The sequence below is a fragment of the Odocoileus virginianus genome, chromosome 15 (assembly GCF_023699985.2).
Source record: "Odocoileus virginianus isolate 20LAN1187 ecotype Illinois chromosome 15, Ovbor_1.2, whole genome shotgun sequence".
NCBI classification, from domain to species: domain Eukaryota; kingdom Metazoa; phylum Chordata; class Mammalia; order Artiodactyla; family Cervidae; genus Odocoileus; species Odocoileus virginianus.
The window spans coordinates 55,230,610-55,254,539 of record NC_069688.1 but is presented as its reverse complement, the minus strand read 5'-3'; the positions used below and the strand labels follow the sequence as shown (position 1 = coordinate 55,254,539).

Sequence of the window (23,930 nt, the reverse complement as noted above, 5' to 3'; positions counted from 1 at the left end):
GTATGATCCCGTTCCTGATGGGAGATTGCCAGCTTCCTAAAGTGGGCTTCCCTTTATATATTTTATGTTCTAGGTTCCTAGATTCTCAAGTCAGAGAATTCGATTGATTAAACTCTAAAAAGGCCAAAACCGCCCATCAGAGAAATTAACAGGTAATTACATCTCTGTCTTATAAAGGCTTCTGTGCTTGCCATGATAATAGGTTAGCATAGTTTTCAGAGCTGTGTGTTCACCATTCATACATTAAATTTACATTTATAAGTTATAAAATTATCTGGGTTTATAATTATAGATTAAAATTATCTGGATTTATAATTCTAGATTAAATTCTGCCCTGTGTTTCAGAGTGAACACCTTTGCATTTTAGGAACCTTTTATTATGTAAAAATGAGGCATTCCCGGTTCAACAGTTTAATACTGACAGCAATAATAAGGAAATTTTAATCGATAAAGATTACAAATTCCTTTTATCAGAGCAAAGTAGATATAAATTGTTTATATGATGGAAACAAGTGAACAATTGGAAAAGTTTGGACAAATACTTCTGACTAACAGCTTCATGGTATTAGAACATATTAACTATTAATATTAATAGTGTTTTAACCATTCCTCCAACATTAGTCATAGAAAATATATAAGCAGTGTTTGATTTATAGACTGTGCTAGTTAGCTAGTTAGCAAGTAATAAAGTTTGGATAGCCTCCCAGACAAAAGCTTGATAAAAATTTGAAATGATTCTTAAATTTCAAAGAATGTTACATTTCTAATATACTTATTATTTAAAGCTCAAAGTAAATTTATAAATGTTAAGTTTTTCCATTTTTCATTCACTTGCACTTTAACTTGGGCTTTATTTGCATTACATATCATGTATTTTAAGAACATTTTATCATGCATCTATCAACTAGAGCCTCATCTAATAGGAGTTATATAATACACATCTATAACAACACTTTTTTTTTTTTTTTTTATTTGTTGGAGGCTAATTATTTACAACATTGCAGTGGTTTCTGTCATACATTGAAATGAATTAGCCATGGATTTGCATGTATTCCCCATCCCGGTCCCCCCTCCCACCTCCCTCTCCACCCCATCCCTCTGGGTCTTCCCAGTGCACCAGGCCTGAGCACTTGTCTCATGCATCCAACCTGGGCTGGTGATCAGTTTCACCCTAGATATACATGTTTCGATGCTTATAACAACACTTTTAATTACTTAATATCTGTCTTACTCATGTTACTGATGGCAGAACCTGTCTTCCATTCACTTCAGTTCAGTTGCTCAGTTGTGTCTGACTCTTTGTGACCCCATGAATCACAGCACACCAGGCTTCCCTGTCCATCACCAACTCCCGGATGCTACACAAACTCATGTCCATTGAGTCGGGATGCCATCCAGCCATCTAATCCTCTGTCGTCCCCTTCTCCTCCTGCTCCCAATCCCTCCCAGCATCAGGGTCTTTTCCAATGAGTCAACTCTTCACATGAGGTGGCCAAAGGATTGGAGTTTCAGCTTCAGCATCAGTCCTTCCAATGAACACCCAGGACTGATCTCCTTTAGAATGGACTGGTTGGATCTCCTTGCAGTCCAAGGGACTCTCAAGAGTCTTCTCCAACACCACAGTGCAAAACATCAATTCTTTGGCACTCAGCTTTCTTCACAGTCCAACTCTCACATCCATACATGACCACTGGAAAAACCATAGCCTTGACCAGACAGACCTTTGTTGGCAAAGTAATGTCTCTGCTTTTTAATATGCTATCTAGGTTGGTCATAACTTTCCTTCCAAGAGGTAAGCGTCTTTTAATTTCATGGCTGCAATCACCATCTGCAGTGATTTTGGAGCCCCCCCCAAAAATAAAGTCTGACACTGTTTCCACTGTATAATCATAAGGGATTTGATTTAGGTCATACCTGAATGGTCTAGTGGTTTTCCCTACTTTCTTCAATTTAAGTCTGAATTTGGCAATAAGGAGTTCATAATCTGAGCCACAGTCAGCTCCCAGTCTTGTATTTGCTGACTGTATAGAGCTTCTCCATCTTTGGCTGCAAAGTATATAATCAATCTGATTTCGGTGTTGACCATCTGGTGATGTCCATGTGTAGAGTCTTCTCTTGTGTTCTTGGAAGAGGGTGTTTGCTAATGACCAGTGCGTTCTCTTGGCAAAACTCTATTAGCCTTTGCCCTGCTTCATTCCGTACTCCAAGGCCAAATTTGCCTGTTACTCCAGGTGTTTCTTGACTTCCTACTTTTGCATTCTAGTCCCCTATAATGAAAAGGACATCTTTTTGGGGTGTTAATTTTAAAGGTCTTGTAAGTCTTCATAGAACTATTCAACTTCAGCTTCTTCAGCTTTACTGGTTGGGGCATAGGCTTGGATCACCGTGATATTGAATGGTTTGCCTTGGAAACAAGAGATCATTCTGTCGTTTTTGAGATTGCATCCAAGTACTGCACTTTGGACTCTTTTGCTGACCGTGATGGCTACTCCATTTCTTCTAAGGAATTCCTGCCCACAGTAGTAGATACAATGGTCATCTGTCTTCCATTAGCACTGAGTAAATTCTTATTATTTTATTTATTTATTGTTTGACTGAGCCGTGCAATTTGCAGGATCTTAGTACCCAGACCAGGGATTGAACCTGGGCCCTCAGCAGGGGGAGTACAATGGCCTAACCACTTGCCCACCAGGAAATCCTCAGTAAATACTTTTTAGAATTAAACTCTTTTGAGTTATTTAATTCAATAACTCCAAATAGTCAGGATTGCATGCAGGCTCAACCAAAGCTAATGGGAACAGAGATAAGTGAATGATTTTGGATCCTCTCAAGGCTATATTTTACATCTTCTATTCCATATTTATTTAGTGGGATGACGTGAAACTAATTTTCTGCTAGTGAATGTTTTAGACCAAAGCAGAATTTTCTCTAATTCCTTTCACTGGCTAAGGCAGTGTCCATTTTCTGATAAATGTAAGCAACATAGCCCCTACTCTTACATTGCCCTTACTCTTGTCCTTGAGTTTGTTTGGGTTTTTTATTGTTTTTCCTGTTATTGTTTTGGGAAATTTCCCAAACCAGAACACTTTAAGGAATCATTAAGTGATTGAAGACTTAGATATTAAAATAAAACAATAATGCCAAGTAAAAAACACTGAACCATACATAATGAAGTTTCAAATCTTAGCTATGACCTGTGCTCATCCTAAAAATATTCAAAAAAGACTGTTTGAAGCTAATGAGAAGTTTTTTCCCTGTTTTCAATTTTGACAGAAGTGGATCCAGTTTGCAGTTGTTTATTTGAGAAATATTTTAACTCCATCTACAGAAGGTCGCTCCAGGCAATTGCCTAGTAGGCAATTGGTCCTAACAGGCAATAGGTCCTTAATCTGGCTCCAGTTACCCCTATGAGGAAAGTGCTCGAGAACCCTATGACTGGAATGGTTAGTAAGTATCCACATCAGACATATATTGGACAAATGCTTTCTAGAGCTTTCTAAATCTGGACAGTTTATTAAAACTTGGCCTCCTATGATGAGATCCTGACTCAACTTGGCCTCCTATGATGAGATCCTGACTCAGGGGCCCCTATGATGTGCATCCCAGGGATCAACATTTTTATAAAGCCCTCTGGATTCCTGATGCAGGTAATCACATGGACCCTTCTCTGAGAAAAACAGCTTAGTGATTCTGTGCTCTATCTGTAAGTAAATATTCTTTAACAAGGTCTGTCCTTGATATTAATTTTCCCCCACCATTTCTGCAGGACCTGTCTCAGACAACAATGTGGTTGAGTTGATGTCGTCCATGCAGACTGAATCTGGCAAACACAAAAATGTTTATCTTGCCTCAAACATTTTTTTCACAGTCTACTGAACATTTCATTTGACCTCAAATTTTTTTCTTAATTCCAAGAAATTACAATAATCTTGTTGTCTTTCTGAGTCTGATCTCTGTCTCTCTTACCAGATTTCATCAGCATTGGTCTTGGCTCACATCCAGTTCAATGCTCAGACTATTGCATCTTGTTTCCACCTCCAGTATCCCATGGAAGCTGCATTTGTCAAGGCAATAACAACCCCATTTGATAATCAGAAACACTGCACCTTACCAGATCTCTCACAACATGTGACACTATCAATAGCCTTCCCTAAACTGCCCTTTATCCTTGGTTTATTTGCGAATACTCTGTTCTGGTTTCTTTTCTACCTCTCAAGCCAACCTCTGGCAGTCCCATTTGTAGCCTCACCAGACTCCTTGGGTCAATGCCGGGTTATCTTGCCTTGTCACTCATTCTAGGAGGTTGGATCTGTTCCCATCTGTACAGCAAAGTCTCAAGTCTCTCAGCCTAGATCCCTCCCCTGGCCTGGGTTTCAGTCTTTTTACACTAACCAGTTATTGCCAAAGCTCCCTTCAAAGGTCCCCAACACACTACAAACTCAACATATCCAAAATTAACCTCACCATTTCACTCTCTCCCAAACTGAGCCTCTTGGGACACTACCCCTTCACGTTAGCCCTGGTAGTCACCAAGCCTTAGCCAGGGTGCTGTGGTTGATTAGTAATTCTTGTCATGGGTACAAATAGGAGGCTGGCAGTGAATATGCCTGGGAATTACAGACCTTGCCTAGGAAGGACTCCATGAGTTGGACAGGAGGGCTCAGTAAACTCTGGATTCCCTTCTCTACTTATGGGTATCTCTCTAGAAAACAAAACATTGGGATTACCTCTGAAAATGTTGTCCTTAAGAAGTATATCCTGGATAAAAATAGTATTTTCAACATATGATGATGAAATAACTGCATACCCACATGCAAAGAAATGAAGTCAAACTCCTACATCATACCATCCAGAAAAATGAACTCAGAGTGGATTAAAGACCTGAAATTAGAGACTCTACAAAACTCTTAGAAGAAAACAGTGGTAAATCTGGATGTCCTTGGATTTGGCAATGGTTTCTTAGACATAACAGCAAAAGCACAAACAACAAGAGAAAAACAAATTGGACTTCATCAAAATTAAGAACTTGTGCTTCAAAGAACACTCTTAAACGTGAGGGACTTTTCTGGTGGCCCAGTGGCTAAGGCTCCCCACTCCCAATGCAGGGGGCCCAGGTTCAAGCCCTGGTCAGGGAATCAGATCCCACATGCCACAACTAAGAGTTTGCATGCCACAACTATAATCAGATTCCACGTGCTGCAACATAGACCCAGTGCAGCCAAATAAATAAAAATAATTTTTTTTTTTTTAAGTGGAAAGGCCACCCACAGGATGAGAGCAAACCACATATCTGAGAAGGGAACTGTAGCTAGAACACACTTTAAAAAAAAACTCTTAGAATTCAAAAATAGCTAGATTAAAATCCATCAGAAATGGACAAAGGATGAGAATGGATATTATTAAAGAAGGTATTCAAATAGCTAACAAAGACATGAAAAGATGGTCAACATCATTAGGCATAACATGATGTAAATAAAAACCGCAGTAAGATAGTATTTTATACCCACTAAGATAGCTATAGCAAAAAGGACATATAACAGCAAGTATCGGAGAGGACATAGAGAAATCAGAATCTTTGTATACTCAATAGGAATGTAAATGATAAAGTCACTTTGGAAAAAAAATCTGGAAATTTCTTCAAAAACTTAAACCATCTGACCTAACAATGTCATTTTTATGTATGTATCTAAGAAAAAATGACGTATGTCCACATAAAAATTGGTACATGAATGGTCATGGCAGCATTATGCATAATAACTGAAAGTAAAAAGAACCAAATATACACTCAACCAACAAATGGATAAACAAAATGTGGTATAGGCAGGTAATAGGGTATTCTTCAGCCATAAAAAAAAAAAAAAAAATGGAGCACTGGCATATGCTACAACATAGATGAAGTAAAAGTAGCCAGACAAAAAAAGGCCAAACACTGTATGATTCCATTCATGTGAAATGCCCAGAACAGGCAAGTTCACAGAGCTAGAAAGTAGATTAATGGTTGCCTGAGGTCAGGGAGTGGGTCGATGGGGTTAGAAGTTTATGTTAAAGGATATGGGGTTTCTTTTTGTAGTGATGAAAATGTTCTAAAATTCGTTGCAGTGACGGTTGCACGATTCTATAAATATACTAAAAACAACTATTGAGTTCCGTACTTTAAATCAGTAAATTTTATGTACATCAATTTTTATCTCAGTAAAGCTGTTACCAAAAAAAGGGAAGAGGTAATTGCTACAACCAAACTCACCCTGATACAAAATACAAGACACAGGCTTAAACATTTCCAGTTACCTCAAACCAGGAACTTCAGAACCAATTCATCGTGTTCTACTATCATAGATGATTTGAGGGGTTTTAATCATGTCAGTCTCACCTAAATATATTTGCTTAGCTTATTTTACTTATTGTTTGACCTCATCTTTTATGTTTTACTTTTTAAAATGTCTATAAAAACACTTCCATTCTTGAAAGTTCTCTGCCCTGAGCAAAGAAGGAAGGAAAAGAGGACCTAGTTACCACAGGCCTTTCAGTCTTTCTCCTAGCGTTTGAGGTCAGTCAGGACGGCACTAGAGAAACTCTTTGAATTCACTGCCCCCCAAAAAGGGAAGTCTATTTTCTTTCAACATGACCAAATCTAGTAACTCGGAAAACAAAAGAGAAATTTTTTTCTTCCTTTTGTCTTCCGGCTCAGGGTAATACTAAGCCTAGTATCACGTACACACACAGTAATAACACAGGAGAATTTCTGGAAAAGCTCTGTCATCTTCAGCCTGAAATTCTCCGGTTGCTACATGAGAAAATCCAGGAATGAAATCTTACACCTGAGATTCACTTCGCTGTTCTTCAGGAGAAACCTGAAGGAGGAGGAAAGTGGGAAGCCACTGGGGAAAGATTCTTGGGGGTCACCAGTGAGCGGTCAGGTAATGCCAGGTCCCCTCACAAAGGATGGGGGAGGCCCCACAGACCGTTTTTGATTAAACTGTTAGGGTCCCACTCACACCATGCCCCTATTTTAAACCAGCTGGTCTTGTCCGGTGAGTCCCAGAGGCAAGGCTCCAGAGAGACTATTTTACCCCCATATCCTCCCAGTTCTGCTCCTAAGCATGAGAAGCAAAAGGAGTTGCCTGGAACCAGGACTGTATCCAATCAGATTGATTTACAAGACAGAGGTGTCTGTACCTTCTCCAAGTTACCACCTTACACAAAAGAAAACTAATCACAGTTAACAACTCAGGACTTGACTAAAATTTAACCGAAAACCACCACTCTTTACTATCCTCTGAGCTTTCCGAAAACAATTAATTTTTAATACTGAGGTTCTTAACCCTGGATGCACAGAAACAAAGTGATTCTAACTGGATTGGTGTCTGATGATCTGACAACAGCCATCTCTATGTTCTCCTTGGTACCAAAGGCTCAAATGAGTTTGAGACTTACCGATCCAAGCCCTGCCCTTTGTCAGGCACTTTTCTAACTGGTCTCAGCGTATTACACTCACAACAATGCTGTGAGGTCATTATTTTTATTACTTTGCAAATAAAGAAAGCGAGAAAAAAAGAAGATAAAAATAGACTCACCAAGGCTTGAATCCAGGTGTGAATTTAAAAATATATATATATATATCAGAGCATTTCTTAGCTACCCGGGACTGAGCCTCTTTAATAGCCCACAGGGTGCCTCTCCTATGCAGCTCTACTTATGCACCAGGCACCAGAATCAGAGGCAGCTCAGACGCATCAGCTCATAGAACCAAGCCCAAACAACTACGCTCCCACCCCGACAACATTCCCACCAACTGTCCCTTCGCTCCACCTTTTCTGAGAGTTCCTTCCCTGGGAATCCTGCTGTGGTCTCATTGCCATTCACAGATCACACCAACTACTTTACCCCCTAGAGAACGTTCTACCCAGATCTCCTCCCCAGCTGGTATCCTCTTAGACATGCCCCTGACCTTTCTCGTCGCGGACTGAGAGCATCACCTGGCCGACTTGGATCCAGTCTCTCTCTCAGCTGGTCTGGAGGAAGGTCACCCTGTCTCAGAGCTAATGAGGAAGTGGTTAGCTTTACTGGAGATCAGCTCAGACCAGCCCAGCCCAGCAGCCGATATTGTTCAAAGAATTAGACACCAGGCCAGGTGCACTTTGCCCCAGCAGTCACTCAATTATCCCTGACTTCCTGGGCTTTTTACATGTTGTTCATTGTTTAGTCACTCAGTTGTGTCTGATTCTTTTGCAACCCCCAAGGAAATGGCAACCCACTCCAGTATTCTTGCCTGGAGAATCCCATGGAGGGAGGAGCCTGGTAGGCTACAGTCCATGGGGTCGCAAAGAGTCGGACACGACTGAGCGACTTCACTTGACTTGACTTGACTTGGACTTGCAGCAGGCCAGGCTCCTCTGTCCATGGGCTTTTCCAGGCAAGAATACAGAATGGGTTGCCATTCCTTCTCCAGGGGATCTTTCTGACCCATGAGGGTCAGAAATCCACGGATCCAACCAGCATCTCCTGCTTGACAGGTGGATTCTTTACCGGTGAGCCACCTGGGAAGCCCCTTCCCCCAGTAACTGAACATCATCTCCGTTACTGGGGTATCACATGGCTCCCAGTACAACAGTGCCAATGTGCTGACCTTCCTTCTGGAATTTAACAGGGACCTTGGACTTTGACTTGAACTTGGACTTCCCTGGTAGCTCAGCTGGTAAAGAATCCGCCTACAATGCGGGAAACCTGGGTTCAATTTCTGGGTTCAGAAGATTCCCCTGGAGAAGGGAAAGGCTACCCACTCCAGTATTCTGGCCTGGAGAATTCCATGGACTGTATAGTCCATGCGGTCGCAAAGAGTCTGAGTGACATGCACTTTGGACTTTGAAATTAATTTTCTCCTGTCTTTGGAATAGAGGACCCTTTGGTCTTTTTCTTTGTTGACCATGAGGAAAAGAATGGAGGGAGAATTACCACAGAGCCAGTCCCAGGGTTCTCAGTGTCAGGGACACATTTCCTGAGCCTGACACGGGCAATGAGAACTTATTTCTCCCCATTTTTAGTCAGCTCCCTAATAAACTATTAGTCTCCTATTCTTTGTGGAGAAGGAAATGGCAACCCACTCCAGTAGTCTTGCCTGGAAAATTCCATGGACAGAGGAACCCAGCGGGCTACACTCCATGGGGTCACAAAGAGTCGGACACAACTGAGAGGCTGACACATGCACATTGTTCTTTGAGTCAAGATGTTTAAGACCACAGCCTTTGGGGACTGGCAAATTAGGATCCAAATCCTGATTCCAATGCTATTCTTTGACTCTTCTATTTATCACCAACAAGGATTTGGAAATCTCAGACTAGACCTTCCATAACTGAACCACCTACTCTGTGCTCATAACAGCAGTGGCACAATTAAGGGGTTTAAAAAACTAAGGTGCAATAGGGGTGTTGGTAGGGAGCTCTGAACTCTGCCTTAAAATGGTACCACGATACGTGAGAATATACTGAAGGTAGAAAGAGGAGATTCCAACATCTTCCATTAATTACTTTTCTAAGGAGCCTTTCAACCCTACTCTACCTGCCTTGAGAGTGTTTTGCCATTTGCCTCCCAACCTCACTCAGACCAGGAACCAATAGCAATTAGCCTCATCTACCACAAGCCTAGAAGGCTTAATCACCCCAATCTCGTGGTATTGCAAAGGCTGCTAGGAAACTAAAATTGGTGTTGTTAATAAGCAAACCAAATACAAAGGAAGCCACAGAAAGCTAAGTTCAAATTCTCATTTAAGTTTCTATTTTAAAAGCTAAAATACAGCAAACATCAGTAGAAAGCTTGAAATAAGTCATTAGGCTTCTCAACAGACATAATTTGGACATATTTCTCACCAAATGACTTCTGAAAGTGCAGTGAGAACTCTGATTTCTATTGGTAGCTGACTAGAGAGCTGCCCTGACTTTATAATTCTGCAGCAACATCTTTGCATTTGGTGGACATACAATTCTCTCCAGTAAGAACCTTCCACAGTTTTCAAATGCAGCCCATGTGATTGCTCCAGAAGTTGATTTGCCACCCAATGTGTTCAGCCCTGAATCTAAGGATGGTCCCCAATTCCAACTTAACTATTTAGTCTGATCATTAAGCAGTTCCATTGTCTTTCTTCCATTTATTGCTTTACTTATGCCTTCTCCCCCGCCCCACCAAACTTTCAGTCCATCCCTCTCCCACCCCACCTCCACCTTGGCAACCACAAGACTATTGTCTGTGTCTGTGAGTTTGCTTCTGTTTCGTAGATGAGCTCATCTGTGTCATATTTCAGATTCCACATATAAGTGGTATCATATGTTATTTGCTTTTTTCTGAATTACTTCTAAATGATGATGAGGTCTATTTAGCAAGTATCTATTCTGTGCCAGATGCTGGGCAAAGTGCTTGGCTTATCTTATCTCTAATGTACACAAGACCAAAAGGTAGATCACAGTCTCCAACCCCAATTACAGAAACTGAGGTTCAGGGAAATCAAATACCTTGTTCTTAGACATGTAATTGGTGGTTACAGAGCTAAGATTTGGATTCAGATAACTCAGGATCTTTGTCATTGTGAACACTGCTCCTGATTTATAGAAATGTCCTAGTCACAGCTTCTACCCTGGACACCAGGACCACATCCTTTCTCCTATTACTTGGCCTTGAGTGGCTCAACCAATCAGAAGAGGCCTTAGTATACGACTAACTGTTTCAGATAATCAAAAAAAATTTCTGGAGAACTTACATCAAAACCAAAATTGTTGCTTTGGGCAAATTCACTAATGTTGAAGTAGGCAACATTAAACCAGCCCTGTTTCTTCATCTACTTCTATATTCTCTCCAGGACCTATTTATATGAATTCATCCAGCCTGCTCTGTCCAAATGCCATCCTCTCCATTTCAGAAGCTTACTAAGGTTCTGCTGAGGTTGAGGAAGGTGGCAACCACTCTTAGTATTTTCCAGGCTTAAAGCATGCCAGCCATTCTGTGAGGAGAGGAACTCTAGGGTCATGAGGAAAAGTTCCTCTTATAGATGTCTTTCAGCAAACAAATGAAGTGACAATGATATAATTTGAATGTTGTGGGTGTGTGTGTTAGTCGCTCAGTCATGTCCAACTCTTTGTGATCCCATGGACTGTGGCCTGCCATGCTCCTCTGTCCATGGGATTCTCCAGGCAAGAATACTGGAGTGGGTTGCCATTTCCTTCTCCAGAGGAACTTCCCAACCCAGGGATCGAACCCTGGTCTCCTGCATCGCAGGCAGTTTCTTTACCATTTGAGCTATAGGGAAGTCCTGTATGCTTGAATTTGAATGTTACCATTTTATAAATGCCTAGTGAAATAATGCGTCTAGGTAAAGACTAGACTGCCCCATCACAAGTTGGCAAACTGGTCACTAGATGCCTTCTGGTAGAAGTATGCAATACCATTTATACAGGATTATTGCTGGGAAAATGTACCTGAATCAGATCAAACCTCAATTCTAGAGTGTATATCCAACAATGTAATTTTTTTTGCATTGACTGTATAAAAGATGTACATTCACTATAAGAGTATCTCTTACATCCATCATTGATGAAAGCAAAGGACATAACATGAAAAAGTAACTTAATAAAAAGGCTTTTCCACTGGAATTTAAATTAATGAGGTCCATCTAAGATAATCTCTCTGCTGGTGATTAATTTGATTCAAGGATAGATGTAGAAGGCCCACAGGAGTATCTGTAGTCTATGGTTGGATACCAAATGCTTCAGTCAGGCTGTGTGTGTATGTGTGTGTGTGTGTGTGTGTGTGACTTGAATTCTCTTATTGTAACATTTTGCAGTGCAAAAATTTAAACATAAACAGAAGTAGAGAGATTAATGTAATGAACACATGTACCAACCTCCAGCTTCAGCAGTTGACAGCTCATGTCCAGCTTTGTTCCATCTGTATTTCCCTTGAAACACATGACCTGATCCCTCACCCTAGAGCATTTAAACTGACTTCTTAAGAAAAAAGAAATAGTGGTCTTGCCTGGAGGCAGACTTCTGGTCAACTCTGCTAGAGGTCAAATGGTCCTGCATCACCTGGACTATAGGCCAAGCTTCTCAATTCATAAAATTACATCAGCTTTTCTCTCTACCTGACAGGCATCCAATGAACAGAAGCTCTTCTACTTTGGAACTGGTTGGGTTCTTGGAAGCTTTTTCCAAATCTCTTTGTGCTAGGGCCTGAAGAGGCACCGTGCAAGTTACTCTTAACATCACTTGTTTGTGGTAGACAATTTTGAGGAATTTTTGCTCTCTGAACCACAGAAGTTCATGAGTTGAAAAAATGACTTATAGCTGCCTCTGGTCAACAACTGAGAGGAACTGACTTTCAGGCTCTAACCAAACAGCTGAGTCTTTGCTTGGCTGTTGCTACCCAGAACACTGCTATATTTAAAGTGGTTAATCAACAAGGACCTACTGTAGAGCACATGGAACTCTGCTCAATGCCATGTGACAGCCTGGATGGGAGGGGAGTTTGGGTAAGAAGGGATATATCTATATCTATGGCTGAGTCCCTTCACTGTTCACCTGAAACTATCACAACATTGTTTGTTAACTGGCTATACCTCAATACAAAATAAAAGGTTTAAAATAAAATAAGTAAAACCAAAAGAAAGTCTATATATTTAATAGTATGCTACCATCACTCATCTAGAGCCAGACATCCTGGAGTCAGAAGTCAAGTGGGCCTTAGGAAGCATCACTACCAACAAAGCTAGTGGAGGTGATGGAATTCCAGCTGAGTTATTTCAAGTCCTAAAAGATGATGCTGTTAAAGTGCTGCACTCAATAGGCTACCAAATTTGGAAAAATTCAGCAGTGGCCACAGGACTGGAAAAGGTCAGGTTTCATTCCAATCCCAAAGAATGACAATGCCAAAGAGTGTTCAAACTACTGCACAATTGCACTCATCTCACATGCTAGTAAAGTAATGCTCAAAATTCTCCAAGCCAGCCTTCAACAGTACATGAACTATGAACTTCCAGATGTTCAAGCTGGATTTACAAAAGGCAGAGGAACCAGAGATCAAATTGCCAACATCTGTTGGATCATTGAAAAAGCAAGAGAGTTCCAGGAAAACATCTGCTACTGCTTTATTGACTATGCCAAAGCCTTTGTGTGGATCACAACAAACTGTGGAAAATTCTAAAGAGATGGGAATACCAGACCACCTTTCCTGCCTCCTGAGAAATCTGAATGCAGGTCAAGAAGCAGCAGTTGGAACCAGACATGGAACAATGAACTGGTTCCAAATCAGGAAAGGAGTACATCAAGGCTGTATATTGTCACCCTGCTTATTTAACTTACATGCAGAGTACATTATGTGAAATTCTGGGCTGGATGAAGCACAAGCTGGAATCAAGAATGCCGGGAGAAATATCAATAAACTCAGATATGCAGATGGCAGAAAGTGAAGAGGAACTAAAGAGCCTCTTGATGAAAGTGAAAGAGGAGAGTGAAAAAGCTGCTTAAAGCTCAACCTTCAAAAAACTAAGATCATGGCACCCGGTCCCATCACTTCATGGTAAATAGATGGGGAAACAATGGAAACAGTGAGAAACTTTATTTTGGGAGGCTCCAAAATCACTGCAGATGGTGACTGCAGCTGTGAAATTAAAAGACACTGGCTCCTTTGAAGGAAAGCTATAACCCACCTACCAGGCTCCTCCGTCCAGGGGATTTTCCCAGGCAAGAATACTGGAGTGGGTTGCCATTTTCTTCTCCAGGGGATCTTCCTGACCCAGGGATCAAACCCAGATCTCCAGCATTGTAGGCAGACGCTTTACCATCTGAGCCACCAGGAAAGTCATAACCAAGCTAGACAGCATATTAAAAAGCAGAGACATTACTTTGCCAACAAAGGTCCGTCTAGTCAAAGCCATGGTTTTTCCAGTGGTTATGTATGGATATGAGAGTTGAACCATAAAGAAAGCTGAGCACCGGAGAAGCGATGCTGTTGAGCTGTGGTGTTGGAGAAGACTTTTGAGAGTCCCTTGGACTGCAAGGAGATCCAACAAGTCCATCCTAAAGGAGATCAGTCCTGAGTACTCATTGGAAGGACTGATGCTGAAGCTGAAACTCCAGTACTTTGGCCACCTGATGCGAAGAGCTGACTCATTGGAAAAGACCCTGATGCTGGGAAATATTGAAAGCAGGAGGAGAAGGGGAAAACAGAGGATGAGATAGTTGGATGGCATTACTGACTCAGTGGACATGAATTTGAGTAAACTCCAGGAGCTGGTGATGGACAGGGAAGCCTGGTGTGCTGCAGTCCATGGGATGGCAAAGAGTCAGACACGACTGAGAGACTGAACTGAACTGAACTGAACCATTTACCGAATACTGAAGAAGGGGAAGATACAAATTCATATATTTGTATATATATAATTATGCATATATATAAACACATACAGGTATACATTTACTTATACTTTAGAAAATAGAAGGATAAAGCACATTTGTTTAGTAGTTATCATAGGGGAAGCTAGAGATCAAAGTGGAGAGAATAAGAACAGAAGCTAGAACTTCTCTGAATATAACTGACTGTATAGATTTGACATTAGAACCATGAAAATTCTTTACATAACTACAAAACAACCTTAGGTCAAAATTAAAAGAAAGCCACTCTTAAATGGAAAGCAAATGAAACAAACAAACTTCGTTGTGTATTGAATGAGAAGCATAGCCTGAGAGGAAATAATTCAAATGATTTTAAAATAGCAATTTCACTGTGAACCCTGGTGGGTTAGATCCTAAGGACAAAAATCACCTTAAAAATCTTAACTGTTAACTCCATGGCTGATTCATGTCAATGTATGACAAAACCCACTGAAATGTTGTGAAGTAATTAGCCTCCAACTAATAAAAATAAATGAAAAAAAATCTTAACTGTTTTCAGAAATCATTCTACTAGCAATGATATTAATATCATCATTCTGAAACACAGCTAGTAAAGCCAAAGTAATTATATTAACATTGCTTGGAATGAAGATTTTAGGCATAAAGAAAGTATACAAATACAAAATCAAAGAAGTTAAATAGAAGTCCTACAACACTAAGTCCAAATTCAAAATTTTAACAGGAACTCATGATGTATTTTCTCCTAAATAATTTTTATCATTCTGTCCGCTGAAACAACCTAGAAACAATGACCAGCTCATAAGCAATGAGCAGCCCTAAAGCCAACTTGTGATCTTTAAACATCATTTCTCACAAAAGGAGCTAAGTCTCCTTGAAGAAATTGCTGATTCTTGGTCTGCAGCAGGAAATGTACAAAATGTACCTAGAACATTTGTCATAATGGACAGCAGTTATCAAAAACCACTGGGGTTGTATTCAAAGAATTCAGCAAACAGAAAGAGACTCTCAGAGGCAAAAGATGGAAATTTTTGAAAACCAGCAAGAATAATGACTAAAATGAACTGAAACACATCAAATATGTTAAAATCCATGAGGCCATAATTATACTCAACAACAAAAACTCATTGATCACCCGTGGAGGATGACTGAGAACCAAGTCATTATTCTGAAGAGTTAAGAATAAAGGACTTAACCTGCCCTTACTGTGCAAACTGTATCTTGGGGTAACCAAAGAGTTTTAAGGGAAAGTTTCTCTTTATAGAAGACTTCCATCAAATAAATGAAGGAATGATAGAATTAGACTATTATCATTTTGCAACCCCTAGTGAAAAATGAATCTATCAAAGATGATGAACTACAACAAACAGACAACTTGTCGCACCATTGCCCCCTGAGAGAAATTTGAAAATTATGAAAACTTGAAAATTATGAAATTTGAAATTATGAAAATTTCTTGATAGAAAATTGTATCTAAACCAGATAAAACTTTCCATTCTAGACTGTAGGTCTAAAGAATTAGTCTACAGGAAATGCTGGTGAGAGGAACAAGTTACAGATGAAATGACACTCAGGGTTGCAAAATAGAAAATGTGAAATACTACAGATGACTCTGTTTCTTCCATGCATACATTGAAAAGGAAAAAAGGTTAAACAGTTATAGATTAAAAGAAAATTAAAAGAAGGCATGGACCAATTCTCTGTTGTGGTTTTGTTTTTTTCTTTTTGGCCGCACCATGCAGCATGGGAGATTTTAGCTCCCGAACCAGCGACTGAACCCAGGTCAGTGAGAGTTCAGTCCTAACCACTGGACTGCCAGGGAATTCCCCAAACAAATTCTTTTTTTTAATTATAAAAATAGGTAAATTCCATTCCATTTTCACAGGGGTGTGAAAATGGTTATGTGGTTTCAGTTCTTTAAGGGTCCTTATTTAGCGATATGTATAGAGTTATGGATGAAGTGATTTGCTGTCTTAGATTTGCTTCCTAAGAATCCATTCTGGTTGTAAGGGAAGGGAGTGTGGTACAGGGCAGCAGAAATGAAACAAGCCTAGGCACAAGCTAAATGCCAAAGCAATTGGGCAATGATGGCACATAGGAGTTTATTACATTATTCTCTTTGTGTTGATTTTGACATGCTTTATTAGTAAACTTTAAAATGAGAACATTTTAGTTACACACACACATGCACACCCTGAGTTTCCCTAACTTCTAGTTCTTATTTTGAGCAAAGGATCTGGGTCAATAAGGGGTGAGTGGTGTTTTTTTGGCTCCAACCATCAAGGTATTTATTTCTTTAGAGACAGTGTTAGGCACATTCTCATTGGACAGTTTCCAGAGAAGGGACTGTCCCACCATAACGCCATGTGCCAATCCTCTAATTTCACATTCTGAATCTTGCCTTTCAGAAAATGTTAAATGAAGTCTCCTGAATTGGAAGGCAAATTTGGAGTTCAGAGCACTACAATATTAGTATTGAAACATAAGAACTGTTCTCCTGTGTTAGCGTCTCAAGGATATAAGGATCTCGGCCAGCGGGCGCAGAGAGAAACAGAAGTAGCCCGCTTATAGATACAGGAGCCTGTGACCTGGAAGCAAAAGGGGTGTAGAAGGAAGGGGCAGCTTGCCCAACTTGAGGTTAGGTCTCAGGCATCTGCAGGTATCTTGGGGGTGTCTTTAGCCTCCTCACAGTGTGATTTGAGATTCTGTGTCTCCAATGGTCAGAGAAATCTGAGCTGATGGCAGGGCTACAAGCAATTAGATCCACTGCCATTCATGAATTATCATTCCAGACCATGTACTAAGCATTTTATATACATTTCCTCCTTGAATCATTCCAGTCTCCCCTCTCCCATGGCACAGGCATTACCACCACAATTTTACAGGTAAGAAAAAGGAGGTTCAGAGAGGTTGAGTTATTCTCTCAGGGTCACACAGCCCGCAAGTGACTTCATTTGTCCTCTAACTTACAGAATTCTGCCTTCAAAAGCCTTCCCCCACTGTCTGGATTTGGCAGGCCGCAGGTGGCATTTTGTGGGCACCAAAGCCCAGAGCATTTCCTGGGTGAAAATCCTGCCCACTGAAATAAGGCCAACAGCACCATCAGGGAAAGGATGAAGACCTGTTACCAAAGGTCAATGACTTCAGAGACAACTGGTATCTCTGTTGCTTCTCTGGGCAGCAAATCCAGGACAAAAACATCCAGAAAACCCAGCAGGGGCTGGTGGGCAGTGAGGAAGGAAAAAGTATATTTCACAGCTCCTTTTTCCCACCACCTTCCATCACTTTTAAATAAATTGACCACAAATGATATTTTATAGACCCAAGCAGCCCCTCGTCCCTCGCGGCAAGTAATGCACTAAAGGCTCACTTATTTAGCGTCCTATTGATTAGCAAGTAGTGCACTGCCGTGTGTGAAAACAGACAGCCTGTGGGAAGCTGCCGTATAACACACGGAGCCCAGCGTTCTGTGGTGACCTCAATGGTGGGGATGCGGACAGGCTGGGACAGGGGTCTAACAGGGAAGGGGTACATGTATACATATGGCTGATCCATTTCACTGTACAGCAAACTAACACAATATTGTGAGCAACTATACTCCACTTTTTTAAAAAACAGAAAGTAGTGATACATACAGTGAGAACTGATGACTGTGAAGATGACCCAGAGACAGCGAGATATCCTCAAGAGGTTTATGACCCACAAAATGCTATTACATTCCAGAGGCAGAGCATTAAATGTATCTTATTGAATTAAATTTATCTGACAACTGTTCAGCCGCATATGGTTATGTGAAATCTATGTAACCAGAATACTTGATTACCCAGGATAAACATGTCCTCTGACTATACTGGCTTTTCTGCTGCTGGATAACGATAAACACAACCTCCACCATATATAGTTATTCTACCACATGAAGAGTGGAAGACAGATAAAACTGAACTGGAACAAATCTGGTAGAAAATAACCAAGAAATTGTCCTTTCAAAATGTATCATTTAGGACTTCCCTGGTGGTGCAGTGGTTAGGAATTCGCCTGCCAATGTAAGAGACACAGGTTCAATCCCTGGTCCAGAAAGATCCTACACGTCTCAAGGCAACTAAGCCCACGCGCCACAACTACTGAAGCCCGAGTGTCCTGGAGCCTGTGCTTGGCAACAAGAGTAGCCACCTAAATGAGAGGTCCACACACAACTGGGGCAGCCCTCACTCACTGCCACTAGAGAAAGCCCACACACAGCAACAAAGTCCCAGCACAGTCAAAACTTAAAAAAGTAAAATTCAAAGAAATGTATCATTTGTAGGGAGAAATTAAGCACTAAAATTTAGGGGCCTGCAGTGGTTCTCCAGTACATTTGGGAAGGCCTCCCACAACTATTATCATGTTTAAGGAAATAATATATGTAAATTCTTGAATATGCCCAATAATTGGTAAGGGCTTCTGTGTCGGGCTTCCCTTGTGGCTCAGCTGGTATCCGCCTGCAATGCGGGAGACCTGGGTTCAATCCCTGGGTTGGGAAGATCCCCTGGAGAAGGGAACAGCTACCCACTCCAGTGTTCTGGCCTGGAGAATTCCATGGACCATATAGTCCTTGGGGTCACAGAGTTGGAATGGACTAAGCAACTTTCACTTTCATTTTCTTTCTAAGAGTCAGCTATTGTTATTACTATTATAATTATTAAAATGATCCTTGCTTTGCAGGTCCTTAGAACTATGGTGATGGAAACTGTCCTGTATTGTCTTTTATTTTGTCTTCAGAAGAGGAGTGGGTGTGTGTCTTTGGTCTTAGTTTGAGTTAAGATTCCTTTGAACATAGTACAGTCTAGTAATGACCATTGTATTCCCTGTTTTATGTTTTTAACTTATCCTAAATAAGAAAATAATGAAAAGCAGGCACAAGACAAAAACACTACAGTATTTCAAAAATGCAGAATCACTGAAAAAAAGCACTACGAGCAGGTTTGTCAAGTGAAGTTCCTCAGATGCTATAAGCCAGCAGAGAATGCTGATACCCTTCTTGTCTCTCCAGAATCAGTCAGGGTTCTTCAAGGAAGTAGAACCAACAGAAAGATTTCTTTTAAAAAAAAATGGCTCATGCAATTATGGCTCTGGCAAATCCAAAATCTGCAAGGTGGATCAGCAGGCTGGAGAATCAGGAAGAGCGAATGTTGCAGTTCAAATCCAAAGGCCATTGACTGACAGAATTCATGCTTGACCCAGGGAAATCAGTCTTGTTTTATTCAGGCCTCCAACTGATTGGGTAAGGCTGACCACACTAGGGAGATCAATCTCCTTTATTCAAGCCCACTAATTTAAATTTTAGTTCAGTTCAGTTCAGTCGCTCAGTCCTGTCTGACTCTTTGCGACCCCATGAACCGCAGCACACCAGGCCTCCCTGTCCCCATCTCAAAACAATCTCACAGAAGCACATATGTTTGACAACATATCTGGGCAGCACAGCCCAGCCAAATTGTCCTTTAACTGTCACAATCTCTCTTTTTCATACACACACACACACGCACATGCACACTTGATCATGATTCATCACAAAGTGAGGAAGGAAGTACCTAGGTCATAATGCCAAGCTACCAGGGATTTTCTGGAGCCCTCCATAGAGGTTACTTGTCTGATGAGACCATCAGCATATCAATTTCAAGATATGATTTTTTTTCTTCTTTCATGAGAAAAATAATCCATTGATTCAGAAAACAGGCACTATTTAACTAAGATCCTTTTTTTCAGCACCTCCGAGGTAAATATTGCTATATCCCTATTTTCACAAACTCTTCAGTTAAGTGATTTGTCCCAGCATCCTTCAGTTAATAGAAGAACCTGAATTTGAACACAGGTCTTCAGCCTCCACGTAACCTGTGATTTCTCTTCATGCTGCCCAAGAGGTAAGGAAAGAAAGAAGATCAGAAAAATTCTTCTAACAGAAGAAACCCGTGATGGTAAGTGTGCAATATTCCATGCTATTCCCTTATTTCATCTCTGTTTAGGGGTCTTATGGGGAGGAATACTCACTCAGGTAAACAACCAAACCTGTAGACTGCAACCCATACCTCCTCTTCTAAAGGGATTTGGGGATGCCTTTGGTAACAAGACATGCCCATATTTCCAGTCCATTACACCCTCTTGACAATTGTCGGTTGCAGATTCTTACTGAGGCCCTGGAAAGGCTCTCATCCAGGCCATCTGCCTGGCCTCTTATCTCTGCCAGCCCCAAATTTAGACTAACGGTTGCTCATATTTGTGGCAGAGCTATTCCAAAGAACCACTTGCTCACAGGCAGGCAGCTGGTGACAAGGGTGCACTTTGATCTCTTGCTGGCCCCTTCTAGAGCCTGGGTGACCTACAGCAGGGCTTCATCTGTCTTCAGCTCATGCTCAGAATCACCCTTGTTTGTGGCTGGGTGCTTTGAGTGTGGAAACACTGAGTTGGAGTTACGTTAACAGGAGGATAGTAATAGAATCATGTGTGCTGTTCGCTTATAAAAACTTGTGTTGGACCAAGGGGGATGGGGAGTGGGGCTAAACTGGGAGATCAGAATTGACATATATGCACCACCATGTATAAAAGGGGCATCCCCGGTGGCTCAGACAGTAAAGAATCTGCCTGCAATGCAGAAGATCTGGGTTCGATCCCTGGGTCGGGAAGATCCCCTGGAGAAGGGAATAGCAACCCATTCCAGTATTCTCGCCTGGAGAATTCCATGGACAGAGGAGCCTGATGGGCTACCATCCCATGGGGTCACAAAGAGTTGGACGTGACTGAGCAACTAACACTGTCATTTACACTTACATATATAAAATAGATAACTAATAAGGGCCTACTGCATAGAATAGGCAACTCTACTCAATACTCTGTAATGATCTATATGGGAAAAGAATCTAAAAAAGAGTCAGTGTATGTTTATGCATAACCAATTCACTCTTCCGTACAGCAGAAACTAACACAATATCTTAAATCAACTCTGATGGCTCTGCGGGTAAAGAATCCACCTGCTATGCAGGAGACAAAGGAGATGAGACACAGGTTTAATCCCTGGGTCAAGAAGATACCCTGGAGGAGGAAATAGCAACCCACTCCAGTATTCTTGCCTGAACAATTCCATAGAAAGGGTAGCCCGGTGGGCTATAATCCAAAGGGTCACAAAGAGTTGGACACGACTGAGTGAGTAAACACACATACTCCAGCAAAAATCAATTTTTTAAAAAAGTTTGTGTTGGTATTTGGGCTAGGAAAGTAGTCTATCTCTGTATTCTCCCTGTGGCCCCCAGATAACCGTATTACTGCTTTAGTCTAGTGCCTGGTCTCCAGGAAGACCAGGAGTAAGAGGCAGAGTGCTTGGTAGAGTCATGAGCTCGCTGAGTGCAGACATGAAAATAAAATACCCATCTGTGAAGTGTGACCAACAGCCACGTCCAGAGCAAGAGGATCTGCCGTGGCCACCTTCTGGTGGGGTAAAACAGGAGATCCTGCCTTCTCCCCCACTGCTGCTGCAACAGTAGGACAGTGCACATTTGCCAAAGCTCTGCAAATCATGACTTATATGAAAAACAACGCAAGAGCACTCAGTCTAAGCCAAGGCAATCATGGGCAAGTGGTAAATTTAAATCGACAAGAGGTAATCCTAGTCTGATGCAAAGATAATAACCAGAAACCAGGAACGCAGTTGCCTTAATTCAAAAAATGTGTTATCAGCAATAAGGCAATAATTCAGAGAGGATTCCTATTAAGAGAATCCTGGGGTGTACCGCATGGGTCTCGTCAGCGTACGAGCGGCGGGATGGCGGCGTTCGATGGCCCGGCAAAGCCGCTCCTGTCCCTAAACCCGCAGGAGGATGCCAAATTTAAAAAGGAGGTGGCGCAGGTTCATCGGCGTGCGACCAAGCAACAGGAGAAACGAAAACTTACTCCTGGAGTAATCTATGTGGGCCACTTACCACCATCCCTTTATGAAACCCAGATCCGAGCGTATTTTTCCCAATTTGGCACTGTTACAAGATTGAGACTGTCCAGGAGTATAAAGACTGGAAATAGCAAAGGCTACGGCTTTGTGGAGTTTGAATCTGAAGATGTTGCCAAAATAGCTGCTGAAACAATGAACAACTACCTTTTTGGTGAAAGACTCTTGAAGTGTCATTTTATACCACCTGAAAAGGTACATGAAGAACTTTTTAGAGAGTGGCATATGCCATTTAAAAGGCCATCATATCCAGCAGTGAAACAGTACAATCAGAATCGGTCACTTGTTCAAAAGCTACGGATGGAGGAGCGGTTTAAAAAGAAGGAAAAATTACTCAGAAAGAGATTGGCTAAAAAGGGGATTGATTATGATTTCCCTTCATTGGTTAAGGTGTTACATAAAACTGAGGAAAATGCTTCAAACACTGGTCCTCAAAACTCCAGAAAGTACCAGGCTTTGCGTAAGAAGAAGAAGGCCGCTTCAGTCGCCGCCGAGACTCCCGAGAAGGCTGTGGATAGCCGGGGTCCCACACCAGTGTGTACACCAACATTTTTGGAGAAATGAAAATCTGAAGTGGCCAAACTGAATGATGATGATAAAGATAATGAAATAGTTTTCAAACAGCCCGTATCTGGTGTCAAAGAAGAAACACAGGAGACTCAACCACCTACAAGTTCAAAGAAAAAAAGACAAAGAAAACACAATCAGTGATTTTTTTAATGTATTGTGTATAGTTCTTCTGAAAAGATGATTTTCTTATGAAGACTAATTCTTTATATTTAACTAGATATAGTGGAATGCAACCAGTAACAAGATGGTTGGGGAAAAACTGTCAATTCAAGTCACCGAGGAAAGCAGTCAGTGATCCTGGCTTCCCTGCCCTTGCTGCAATGCAGGGGTGCACGCCAGCTTACAGCAGCCAGGCTCCCGCTGCCTCTTGTCCTGTCTCTAGTTTTCTTTGCAGTTTTCACAGCTGCTTTTAGTCACTCTGCCTGGAGAGAAGATCGCTATTAACTGCTGACCTAAGTACTAAACTGTAGCCTCTGTTGTTACCATCAAATAAATAAAATCTTGCTTGACCATCAGAATAGTTCTCTGTTAGACCAAGCACATTTAAGCCGTCAGATGGCTGAAACTAGAAGTCAGATTCTGTGGGGAGTGAGAAGGAGGTATCAGTACTAATAGAGACTCATTTATGTATATACGATCATTTTTACCAATGTTAAATTAGTTTGTGGTGGGCTGGCATGGATTAATTAATAACTACCATCTTATATCAGTATCATCAATCAGGAATTTGGTTTCAAGATTCATGTAGTGACCACCAGATAAACTTTTTCTGTTTTTTTTGTACGCAAGAGCAATTTGGATGTCTTGAAATAAAAAAATGTTGGGTTTGCCTTTCAAAAAAAAAAAAGAGAGAGAGAATCCTGCACCGGGAAGAAGACAGCAAGGCATTAATTCATTCAGATCTCAAAACAACATTATGAATCAGGAATATATCATTAGCACTATTTTCTTGATAAGGAAATAGGTCCAGAGAAGTTAAGTAAACTTACACAAAGTAA

At 41.1% G+C, this 23,930-nt stretch overlaps 2 protein-coding genes across 2 annotated transcripts in view; one reads left to right on the top strand and one right to left on the bottom strand.

Moving 5' to 3' along the window:
• The window catches only part of CDH17 (cadherin 17), an 87,921-nt gene extending 79,892 nt beyond the window's left edge, over window positions 1-8,029 (bottom strand). The window contains exon 1 of the mRNA XM_070477393.1: window positions 7,949-8,029. The gene's annotated coding sequence lies outside the window, so the exon portion shown is untranslated. The remainder of the gene's footprint in view (window positions 1-7,948) is intronic.
• A 14,119-nt stretch (window positions 8,030-22,148) lies between these two features.
• LOC110132989 (MKI67 FHA domain-interacting nucleolar phosphoprotein-like) lies at window positions 22,149-23,450 on the top strand. Its single transcript, XM_070477392.1, is given in 1 exon segment — window positions 22,149-23,450. A coding segment is annotated over 1 exon segment (891 nt). The 5' UTR covers window positions 22,149-22,182; the 3' UTR covers window positions 23,074-23,450.
• The last annotated feature ends 480 nt before the right edge of the window (window positions 23,451-23,930 follow it).